Here is a 12,662-nt window from a genome sequence, read left to right on the forward strand (position 1 = left end):
AAGCCAGCTCTTAAAAAACGCGCCACTCGGTTGGCCCAAAACAGTGTTTATTAATACCAGTGATCAGTTGCTTATTCTCTGATTCAAATAAAATATTTTAATCATTTTGATTATTTAAATTGATTTTAAAAGACTTTTCAATGCTCAATGTCACTAATCATCAAAGAAATGCAAATTAAAAGCACAATGAGATAACACCTCACACCTGTCAGAATGACTATTATCAATAAATCAAAAAACAATTAAGTGTTGGCAAGAATGTGGAGAAAAGGGAACCCTGGTGCACTGTTGGTGGGATTGAAAATTGGTATACCACTAAGGAAAACAGTTTGAAGGTTACTCGAAAAATTAAAAACTGAACTACCTTGTGACCCAGCAATTCCACTTCTGGGTATTTGCCCAAAGAAATCCAAAACACTAATTCAAAAAGATATACGCACCCCTATGTTCACTGTAGCACTATTTACAATAGGCAAGATATGGAAGCAACCTAACTACCTATCAATGGATGACTGAATAAAGAAACTGTGGTACTGGGGGGGGGGCAGTTGGCTCAGTTGGTTAGAGCGTAGTGCTCATAACACCAAGGTGGCCTGTTCGATCTCCGCATGGGCCACTGAGCTGCGCCCTCCACAACTAGATTAAAACAACTACTTGGAACTGATGGGTCCTGGAAAAACACACTGTTCCCCAATTAAAAAAACAACAAATGTTTAAAAAAAAATGTAGTACATATATACAATGGAATATCAGAATATTATTCAACCATAAAAAAATAAAATCTTACCATTTGGATAGACCTGGGAGGTATTATGCTAAGTGAAATAAATCAGACAAAGACAAATACCATAAGACCTCACATACTTGGAATCTAAAAAACAAAATAAACAAGCAAAACAGAAACACAAACTCAGAGATGCAGGGAACAAGCTGATAGCTGCCAGATGGGAGGAGGGTTGGGGACGGGGTGAAAAAGGTGAAGGGATTAAGAAGTCAAATTGGTAGTTACAAAATAGTCATGGAGATGTAAAGCATAGGGAATATAGTCAATAATGTTAATAACTAGTCAGTTATTGTAAATTATATAGATGTCTGATCACTGTGCTATACACCTGAAACTAATATAAAATAATACTGAATGTCAACTATAATTGAAAAATTTTTAAAAGGGTGGGGGAAGGTGAAGGGGAATAGAGGTAAAAATTTCCAAGTATAAAGCAAATAAGTCATGGGGATGTAACGTACAGCATAGGGACTATAGTCAACAATATTGTGATTGTACAGTATGGTGTCAGATGGGTGCTGGACTTATCATGATGATCACTTCTTTAGGTATATAAATGTTGAATAACTATGGTGAAATTAACAGAATACAGTATGTTAGCTATATTTTAATAAAAATTTTAATGAAATCTTTTCAAGAAGCTATGAGCTGATACCATTTATAGGAATGAACGACAATAAGCAAATACTGAGATAGAAAATAGATTTAGTAGTTGCCTAGGTCTGGGAGTGGTGTAGGGAGAATGGGGAGTAACTGCTAATGAGGAGCAGAAGTTTCTTTTTGGGATGATGAAAATGTTCTAAAATTAGATTATGGCAATGGCTGCACAACTTTGTAAATATACTAAAAATCACTGAATTTTTCACTTTAAGCAAGTGTATTTTACTTAAAGTTGTTTGTAAAAAGCTAAAAGAAAAATGAATTTTAATCAATTTTTATTGATAGGCAAATGTGATTAAGAACAAATTCTACAAATTTTGCTATTACATGAGTTATAAGATTTGATTTTAATTCTGAAATTAAAAACGTCATACCTATCCAGAAATAACTTTTCCAGAAAATAAATTTAATCTTTTCCTAGTAAATTTTGTATGATTTGGAAGCAATGAAAATCACTGAAATGAAACAATGAAAGCCAAATGCTAGAGTAACAATACCTCTACAAGAATAAAATATATGAATATCATCAACAAAAACAAAACATGGACAGTCTTTATATTTTGGTGTGATACATTCTTTAAAAAGAAAATCAGTAAAACACTTTTCATTCCCTTTAAAAGTAATCCTCAGACTGTCATGTCTGTCCTGGTACTGTAATAATTCTGAAGTTACCAGAGCATAATTTAAAAATAGCCAAATCACAAAAAAATTGCAAACATGTACTCCTCCAAACCACAACTATCAATTACCCCAAATTTGTACATATTCATCATTTTCACCCAAACCTATGAGCAATGATGATCACAATGAACCATCAAGTAATACCTATTTCTAGGAAATCAGACTCTGACTACAATACAAATACAGTCAAACAAACAAATCCCATCATTCCGTCTGTTCTATCACAAATGCTTAGAAATCATTAAGGCTCTCAAGGTACTTTTCCAATTAGAACTTGCCAAGAGATTTATAAAAGTCAACCTGAATGTCCATCAAAATCTGCAGTTTTCACAATAACACATTTCTCAGTATACTATCATAGTTATCACTTGCCTTGTAAGCATTTACTATTAATATTGCCCTGTGTTTTGACAAATCAGAAATAGAGTCATTTAAAAACGATAAACAAAAACACTCCAAACAATTCAATTCTTTGAAAGCTGTCTCAAGAAAGACCAAAAAATAAATCAGGTTAAAGGGGAATTCTTTTTAAAGAAAAATCACAACCCAGCTCAGCCAAAATTCTAAAAATACCATCCTGAACTCAGCACATGGACAGACCAAGCAGTCAATTATAATGGTCAAAAGTTCCCTTGTCAACAACGGGAGGGCTGGGGAGGCCTGCTTCTGTATCAATGCAGACATGGAAAGAAGCAGAATTGAAGAACATTAATTATTGAACGAAGTATTGCAAGCTAAACTGCCAAACTGCAAAACACCGAGTTCTTTGGGATAGCCTTCCCCAGGAAGAAAAATCTTTTTTTTTTCTTCTTTTTAATTTATTTCAGTAGCCTCAAAAGCGGGGCTAAGGGCCCGGCTGGAAAAAGACAGGGAAAGTTTGGGGGCAGCATTCAAGGCAGGTGGTGGAAGTTCCGGAGCCGGGGTCCCAAAGAGGGGCGAGAGCGACGTTTGCGACCCCAGCTGGAGGTGGGGGGGCACAGCTGCCGACCCGATCCCGGAGGGAGAGTGACAAGGAAGAGGAGGTGGCGGAGGAGAATGGAAGCTTAAGCGCGCGGGTCAGTTGTGACCGAAACTCTGTCCGATTGGAGTCGGGGAGGAGACAGAGGAGGTGGGGTCTCGGTCCCTCTCTCCACAGGAGGTCGGGTGGAGGGTGGGCCGCTAAGTGCAGGGGCTGAGTTGGGGCCGGCCGGACACCTACCTGCGGGTCCCGGGCAGCCGCCCCAGAGCGAGGCCTAGTGCATCGTCGCTGCCTCCAGCCCTCCACGTCGCGCCGAGGCTGCTGCTCCGCGGCCGCCGCCGCCCGGAGCCCGGCCGGGCCCGAGCCCTCCTTCCCGCCCCCGCCCCCGCCCCGCGCCGGCTGGCCCGTCAGCCGGGGGAGCACAGGGCGGCCCTCTTGAGCCCAGCTCCGCTCTGGGGTGAGAGGCGGCAGCGGCGGCTCCCTCACGTCTCTCCTGGGTGTCCTGTCAGCCAGCAGTTTCCCCCGGGTCCGCAGCGCCGCCTCCGCCGCTGCTGCCACCGCCTCTCCCACATCCCCGGCCTCCAGAGGAGCCGCCGCCGCCGCGACCACAACCCTTAGCGCCTCTGCTCCCTGTTCACTGCTTCTCCTTGCCCCGCCGACCCGGCTCAGCCCGACTAGGTCGGGGGGAGGCAGCGCCGGAGGCCGCCGCCAGGCCGCCGCAGCCCCCAGCCCACAATCCACCGCGCGGCTCCGCCGGGGCGGGAGGGCCGCGGCCGCGGCCGGGGCCGGGGGGAGCGCTCGCCGCCCCAGGAGAGGGGCTACAACGCGGGGGTAGCCGGCGCTCTCCGGGAGACGGAAGTAACCCGCGCGACTCCTCTGCACCTCCTCTCATAGTCCTGCACGTAAGGACAGAAACCTACGCTGAACGCTACTGTTTCCCGCGACCCTTCCGCCACCCAGACACGTTCTCAGAAGCATCCAGGTGCAGCCTTCCTCCCTCCCTGGGACTGGGCTCTCGCCCACCTCCCAGAGCAACCAACTCCAAACGTCCCTAAGTCACCCAGGACCTATTAAAGTAGATATTTTCACAACATTCCACCTCTCCTTTCACCCCCCTCAAAGAAAACGTTGTTCAGTTTCCCAAATAAATGTCCTCTGGAAGGTTAAAGGTCACCCCCTTCCCAGCAACCCACTGAACTCTGAAAATAGTGCATGGTTTCTCTATTGAGGCCTCCCCCAACGGAGTCCTCTAAATTTTCAACTAGTTCCAGGCCTTCCTCTCAGGCAACTATCACTCTTTGGCTGAGATATTTGAATTGTGTGTGTATTATTAATACTTCCTCGGTGTGATCTTTTTAAACAGTAATCCAATTCAGCCTGGTTTTAGAGGGCTTGCAACCTTAATCCAATAAAATACAGTCCGCATGAAAGAGAATGCCTTAGATTATTGTTTTAAAAGAGAGAAAAGGGCCCTCATTTGAGTGCTTATGCCTTGATTTTAGTAAGATTTCTTTCCATTTTGAAACTCTCTTTGCCTAAAAATAAAGTTTCAGGCATTTATGACACTTAGTATGTTTTAACAAATCAAAAGTGAAGATGTAACTCACAGTTGGGGATTGAAAAAAAAATTCAAGTTTCACTTCCAAAAAGTCACTTTGAAAACTGCAAATGTAACTCTGTGATCTAATGTTAAGCACTAAAGAGCTAAAGTTGGGGGAAAGGAAGGACAAAAGCGAAGGAAAGCAACAAAAGTAGTTAAGAGGAAATTCTTACATTATATTTTTCTAAATTCAGTTCTCCACAATTTGTAATAAGGAGAGTGAGAATATCAATCCCCAACATGAAATAAATTTAACTATAAAATAATGAAGAAATCCTCCTAAATCCCTGACCTCTTATAAAACCAGATGAGTTTATATTATGAAAATATTAAGGAAAGATACACCAAATTTCATCTAAGGCCAAAGAGGAAAATAACTTCACTTTAAGCCTAGAATCAGTTCATAGAATATACTAAGAAATGGATTTAGCAAATTCCTATATTTTGAACCTGTGGCAGGTTCAATATTTTGAAAGTTGCCTTAAACCTGGCAGTTTGACCTTTTAAAAACTATTTGCATTGATACCCCACCTTTTTCTAAAAAAGACCCCAACTTGCTCTAGTGGGCACTTGGATTGAATAATAGCCTTGAGGTACCTTGCAGGCACTAGAACAAGACAGACTGGTTTGCTTTCCTCATTATCCATCTGTAGATAACATACCATAGGAAGAAAATACACATTGAGTATTGTGCTTAGTTCTTTCAGGGATCCAGCATGAGGTTTACTTTACTTTTCAAAAGAACAATTCAAAATCATGAATCTAAACAAAGAAGTAAATGCTGATGATAAGGTTTGCAAAAAAACAAAACAAAAACCTGTTAACTGGACAAGTAATTTAAATAGGTAGATAAATTTCAAATTAATTAATATAGTAATTTGTTATCCCTTGAACATTTCAGTATTAGAAAAGTCAAATCACAAATAAATATGTATAGGTATATTATTAGTGTTCATTACCAGATAGCGCAGATGACAGAAAATTAAGAAAACTGATAGAAATCATCATTGCCCTAAGAAGAAAATATTAGCTACCATGTTACTAACACTGTATTTGGCATAATATGTATTAAATCTGTTAAGATTGTGAATGGTGATAATTATCAGGGTCATATATTCTCATTAGAGGAAGAAGGGGCAAATTTTTTAACGCTGTAATACTTATAAAAGGCCTATGCTTATGTTTACTATATGTTCAGTGTATATTTGTGTGACAGTAGTGAAGTTAATATGTTCATTCAGTCAATAAATACCATTTTTAATGACGACAGAAACTATATATTCACATGTTAATATAAACCCAGAAGGGAAAGGAGGCACTGTTAGAAGGAACAACCAGAAAAATCATTTTGCAATTTAGTTAGACATGAGTACTAGCCCCTCTTTTTTCCATAATAGCAAACCTTAAATCTATCAAATGAAAACCCATTCAAATCCTGTAACCTATTTTATAGCTAAATATGTACAATGACATTGTATGTTTAGTATAAATTATCTTTGGTAAGTAAAATCCACGTGCGCTCATGAACTAAAAGTATTGTGCTGATAGTAGTTTCATCTGGGGTTGGTTTGTTGATCCAATGCTCAGAATTATTTTACCCATAATATTTAAACTTTTAAAATGTTACAATGTTCTAAAAAAAATCACAATTTATAATAGTATGATTGGAATCTGAATATTTTAATATTTCTTCATGTCTAATGTAGACTATTTTAATGTAGGAAAACTTTCCAGTTTACTTTGAGTATGGTGTAAGCCATTAAAACTAGAATGGGTATAAGCACCACTAGAAATTTTATAGTATTTCATGTGATAATAATACACTCAATGATTATCGGGAGTATGTAATATACAAGTTTTTGCATATCATCATCTCTGTGTCTTCTAAGTCAGCTGCTTGATCACTTTGGAAACAATTATTTAACTGGTAAATTTCTCTGTTGCATTTCTCTTTGACTCTAATATTCTAAATTTCCATTTTGATTATCTTCATAATAGCAACTACCATTTGCTAAGAATTTACTGCTCTCCAAGCATAGGGAAAACCAAGGTAGTGTGGTGTATTAGTTTTCTATTGCTGTGTATAAATTACCACAAACTTAGCAGTTTAAAATAACACATATTTATTATATTACAGTTTCTGTGAGTCAGGAGTCCAGGTACAGCTTAGCTTCATCTTCTGCTGAGGGTCTTTTAAAGCTGCAATCAAAGCATCAGTCAGACTGTGTTCTCACTGGAGGCCCGACTAAGGAAGAATTTGCTTCCAAGGTCATTCAGGTAGTTGGCAGAATTCCTTTTCTTATGGTTGTAGGACTGAGAGCCCTAGCTTTTTGCCAGCTGGAGACTGTCCTCAGCTCCTAGAGGCCACCTACAGTCCCTTGCTATGTAGGTTTTCCCAAAATGGCTGCTTACTTCATCAAACCTGCAAGGAGTGTCTCTAAACTCTCTAGAGTGAGTCAGCTAGCAAGACAGAGTGATATTCTATCATTTTTGCCATGTTCTATGGTTTAGAAGCAAGTCACAAGGTTTGTTAACACTCAAGGAGAGGGAATTGCACAAACTTGTGAGCACCAGGGGGTGGACATCACAGGGGCTACTCTAGAGTCTGTCTACCACCTGCAGTAATTAGTCCCACAGGTTTTTGGGGGTTTTTTAGATTTTTTTTATTGGGGAATTGTGGGATGGGAACAGTGCTGGACAATTAGGGGAAGGCGAACAGACAAGTTGCTGTCCTTTTGTTCTTCAGTCTAGCTGTGGAGGACGTTGCTTCACTGGCCCAAGTTGGCACCATCATTGCGTTCTTCCCGGGCGAGGCAGATCAGTCGCCGGCTTCTGGGCGGCCGCTCACAGCGGCTGCTGGCCATTCACGCTGGCTGCTGGCTATACACGGTAGCCCATGGAAACCCACTGCAGCAGGGGCTGCAGCCTTGCCATCGCCAGCCACTCACCACAGCCCAGCTCCAGGTTGAGCTGTTGTTCAGCATCTTAGTTGTGGAGGGCAGTGTCACTGGCTCTCATATGTGGGATCTGAACCAGGGCCCTCTGGCGTCCCAAGCCAGCTCTTAACCAACGGGCCACTCAGCCGGCCCTCCCACAGGTTTTTTAATTTAGCTAATCCTGGGTTTTGAACTTGCTTTGACATTTTAGCTATGTAATTGTGATATCAGTTTCTACTCCTTTGTTTCTTCATCTGCTAAATAGGACCGCTTCACATTTTATTTTCTCCCATGTAAAATGAGAATAATAATAGGTTGTTGTAAGGATTAAATGAACATTTAAAAACAGTAACTGATAACAAGAAAAACTCAATAAATACTTGTGAGTTTTCTTCCTTTTCCCTCCTTTCTTTAATTTCGACTTTGGTCTAATAGAAATCCCCATTGACATTTCGACTTTCAACCACTACTTCTTTAGTCTGTGTCCAGAGGACATATACCTACCTGTGTGTGTATACCTGTGTCTAGGGCCATGTAAAACCAACTCCAGTATCAACACCTTCAAAAATAGGACTGTATTGAAAATGTTATCCCCAACTCGAACTAGGCAAAATTTAAAATGATAAATCCATAACATTAGAAAGATAATGATTAGACATAGAGGCTTTCAGAGTTGAGAAAACTGTTAGGATTGGCTTTTTCTCTCCCACTGTATCATGTTTATGTATGTAATACAAAAGGACATATTATGGCATTGTAGTATTCATGGGTTCTGGGTTTGCATTCTAGTTCTGCCACTTTCTAGATGAGTAACCTCAGGCATGTTACATAGCTCTCTAATGCTTAGCTCCTTCTGGGGATAAAGATAGTACCCACTTCATAAATGTACTGTGAGGATAACACTTAAAGCATACTTAAATAGCCTAGTGCATAGGCAGTACTCAAAAAAAAATGTAAGCTATCAAACTCATTATTATAATCTTCAATATCTCATTATTACTAGGAAGGCTATGCTAATTAAAACCACAGAACAAGAAGTGGCAAGACATGGCTATGAAAGTGGGTAAGGTGAGGCATGAGAAGCCACAAGACCTCAAAAGTCCTCATAAGCCAAAGTGCTGCAAGTAACATAAGTGTCAGAAGGTATGAAAAGTCCCAAGTCAGAAACCGGCCAGCGAAACTAAGGGACAAGGTAAGATTGTGAATTTCCAACCAAATTGTGGAGAATGTAACCTAAGACATCATTAGCAAGAGAAGAACACATGAAACAGGTAATTCCTACCTCAGATATGAAGCCTTTTATATATTTCCTCCTGGAGCAGGAATGAACCATAGAGCACATCTAGTCCCACAGTTTGAAGAGGAAACACACGAGTCATGTTAGTACTAGAAAATAGTGAATAAATTGTAGAATAGATTAGAGGAGTACAACAATCAGAAATATGGGCATATTCTGACAAATGTAAAATTATTTTCAAGTTGGACCACCTCCCTAGAGAAATATATATGTACCATTTTATTAGTCCCTTTATCATATTTTTTCTTATGTTGCTTTATACAGTATTTGGTTCTTTTATTGTTTCTTTTGGTCCTTTTATATATGGAAGCTTTGTCTAATAAAGGTGTAAGTATTTCCAGGACAGGGTTTTCCTTTGTTGCTGCTATTGTACATTTTAAAATATCCCTACAGAATATGGACCAATACTTGTATACTACATAGTAGACTTTCAATAAATGCTTGGTGAATTAAAAAATAAATATGAATTATTCCCCTTAGTAAATGATATTTGGTGTAATGAATATTAATAATTCATAAACTTGATGGATGACTTTGAAATCATACTTGACTTTCATATCCCATGACTACTGTGTCAGAAAATCCTATTAATTCTACCTTCAAAATATATCTAGACTAAACATGTCTCACCATTCACATTGCATCCACTCTGGTCCAAATCATCTTGCCTGCAGGGCTCCTAACCACAGCTGTTGGGCTGTATACTGCTCATTACAGACAGCACCATTCACAGAAACTGCAGGATGAATGATGCTTCTTGTAGTTGTGTAGTGTAATCATCCTACTTGCCTACATTATTGCAAAAGTCTCCTAGCCTTTGTCCCCCACTAGCCTATTCCCAACATAATAATTAGACTGAGAATAACCTGTTCTCAACATAATAATGACGCGATATCATGTCATTTCTCTGCTTAAAACTCCAGTGGCTTTGTCTCATTCACAATAGAAGATAAAGTCCTCACAATGTCCTAGATGATCTCATTCCAGCCTTACCTCTCTAACTTTATCTCTTTCTGTTCCCCCAATTTCTCCTTCTGCTGTAATCATATTGGGCTCCTCACTGTTCCTGAGACATGTCAGGCATGCTCCTGCCTCAGAGCATTTGCCCTTGCTCTTCCCTCTGTCTGGAATGCTTCTCCCCCAGATATCCAAATAGCTAACTCCCTCACCTCCTTCAGGTCTTCATTCAAATCTTACCTTCTCAGTGAGATATTTCATGACACTATATTGCTCATTGCAACACCATGCCCTATCTGCTTTTCCACTTCATTTTTTTTTTAAGATAAAGGATTTAAAAAAAATTTTTTTTTTTTAAAGATTTTTACTGGGGAATTGGGGGATGGGAACAGCGCTAGGGAATTAGGGGAAGGCGAACAGACAAGTTGCTGTCCTTTTGTTCTTCAGTCTAGTTGTGGAGGACGTTGCTTCACTGGCCCAAGTTGGCACCATCATTGCACTCTTCCTGGGCTAGGCAGATCAGTCGCCTGCTTCTGGACAGCCGCTTACTGCGGCTGCTGGCTGCTCATGCTGGCTGCTGGCTACACATGGTAGCCCATGGCAACCCACTGCAGCAGGGGCTGCAACCTACGCTGTCCCCTGCGACTCACTGCAGCCCAGCTCCAGGTTGAGCTGTTGTTCAGCATCTTAGCTGGAGAGGGCAGTATCACTGGCCCTCATATGTGGGATCTGAACCGGGGCCCTCTGGTGTTCCAAGCCAGCTCTTAACCAATGCACCACTTGGCCGGCCCTCCATTTCATTTTTATTCTTAGCTTTTATTATCATTTCACCGCACACCCCCACCCATCCCTCTGTGTTTTACTTATTGTCTGTCTTTCCCCCACAGGAGTGCAAGCTCCATGAGAGCAGGAAGTTTTGTCTGTTTTGTTTATAACTTTACCCCCACCCCCAGCACCTGAAACAATGCCTAGTGCAAGTTCAGAGCTCAATAAATACTTGTTGAAAAACGCATGAAAGATAAAGACAAACTGGTGCTTATAAACATAAACCACTTGCTACCATACTCTAAGCAGAATGAGTAACCAATTAGTCTAATGTCTTAAAAAACAATTTGCCACTGATATGTTATAGGGCTCAAGATTGTTGTAAGCCATTATGAATTTATTAGGTTTATGATAAAAATGAGTCTTGGCTCATTTTACAATTGGAGTATTTTAATTAATAACTATATGAAATTATTTTTAAAATATGCAATTTTATGAAGTGGCACTATAAGGACAGAATATTTAAACATTTATTAGGAAAAAATTTTTCATTTAAAAATTTTCTAGGGAAATTATGGGCAATTTGGAAGGCATACATTTCCAGAGAAACAGAAGCCATAGTTGGTCTCTCAAGGGATTTCCTCCATACCACTTCAACATCAACTGGGTATGTGACTCAACACCAGCCATCACTCAGAAAGAACCTCCTAAGCAGCAGAAATACAAATTCTTAGCCACTATGCAACATTTTTAGATAGAGAAAAAAAAAATCAAACTGAGGAAATATTTTACAAGCGAAAAAAACACAAAAAAACGAAAACCAAAAAAACTGGGTATCATGAAACCAGGACAACTTCACAACATAATCCACAGTAAAACATTAATTTAACAATGGATTGCAATTATATAATGGACTTTCCTTGAATACCAAAATGCATTGGAAAACCATTTAATTCTCATGCCACTCTGGTAATTTTGGTTCCCATTCTATCAGGAAATGAAATAGCTGTATTTTCTCACCTTATTCTCTTTAATTCTATGAATTCCTGAGTGTTAATAAAAACAAGTTCTCAATCACAATCTGATTAGAATCTATAAGCCTTATTTCCAAAAAAATCTAACTTTAGACATAGAACAGCATTTTTTCCCCTTCTGTAGTTTTATTTATTACCTTTTAAGAATTTATGTAAAATAAAATAGTAAACTCAAAGGAAAGAAAACATCATTGAAATCAAAGACTTTGGAGCAGAAGAGGTCTCTTACATAACAGATGAGGAAATGGAGGTCAAAGGGCTGAGACAGATAATGTTTTAGTGGTGGCAGCAGGTTTCTAATTAGAATCCAGATTTAAATACTTCCAGTCTCATGTTCTCTGCCCCACACTATACTGTGGGAATGCTACAGCAACAAATTACTGGAAAAGTAAAGAATTATGTTCAGTGGAATTACTTATTATTTGAGTCCAAAAAATATCAGATTTCCCCCTCTTCTCTAAAGAAAAGGTAGTGCTTACTCTAAAATATGGAATATGAAGGTTCTCATTACTTATAAGAAAAAAAATCTTGTAGGGATTTTGTTTGATAATAAGTATTTAATAACTTGGGAAATAATCAATGTAGGTAATTTATTGTTTTAAGTACTCTTTATCAATTCACAAATCCAAGAGTCAGTTCCCATATTTGCTTGCAGGAATGCAGTCTTTTAGAAAATGTATGGCTTATTTCTGTGTATTCCTCCTTTATAAATATGCAAAGGCCTATTTCCATTCTTCTAAGTTAATCCTAATTTTGCTTTGCAGTTCATTATGCACAGTAAAAGAAATGGTAAAGTGAGCATACAGGACACATTTACAAAACATAAGTACTTTTTTTTTTTTGTCTATTACAAATTGAAAGTCAGACTCCTGACAGTTTCCCCCCACACACACACAGATCCCTACAACAAGCATATATCAAAAGAGTGAGCAAACCAAATGCTTATATAAATGGCTTTGTCTTCATGATTAAATTGGCTCACTGATGCGT

General features: G+C 39.3%; 1 protein-coding gene and 1 long non-coding RNA gene across 2 annotated transcripts in view; both read right to left on the bottom strand.

The window, feature by feature from the left end:
• Window positions 1-6,285, bottom strand: part of LOC109379396 (atherin-like) — a 21,084-nt gene extending 14,799 nt beyond the window's left edge. Inside the window, exons 1-2 of the mRNA XM_019635962.1 lie at window positions 6,282-6,285; window positions 3,324-3,970 (exon numbers count right to left, since the gene is read on the bottom strand). Of these exons, the coding sequence (XP_019491507.1) occupies window positions 3,324-3,970; window positions 6,282-6,285 (651 nt within the window). The remainder of the gene's footprint in view (window positions 1-3,323; window positions 3,971-6,281) is intronic.
• Window positions 6,286-6,819: 534 nt separating this feature from the next.
• Window positions 6,820-12,662, bottom strand: part of LOC109379534 (uncharacterized) — a 12,733-nt gene continuing 6,890 nt past the window's right edge. Inside the window, exons 2-3 of the long non-coding RNA XR_002123224.1 lie at window positions 8,902-9,005; window positions 6,820-6,882 (exon numbers count right to left, since the gene is read on the bottom strand). This is a non-coding gene — a long non-coding RNA (uncharacterized LOC109379534). The remainder of the gene's footprint in view (window positions 6,883-8,901; window positions 9,006-12,662) is intronic.

Source organism: Hipposideros armiger, unplaced genomic scaffold (assembly GCF_001890085.2).
Source record: "Hipposideros armiger isolate ML-2016 unplaced genomic scaffold, ASM189008v1 scaffold_2, whole genome shotgun sequence".
NCBI lineage: Eukaryota > Metazoa > Chordata > Mammalia > Chiroptera > Hipposideridae > Hipposideros > Hipposideros armiger.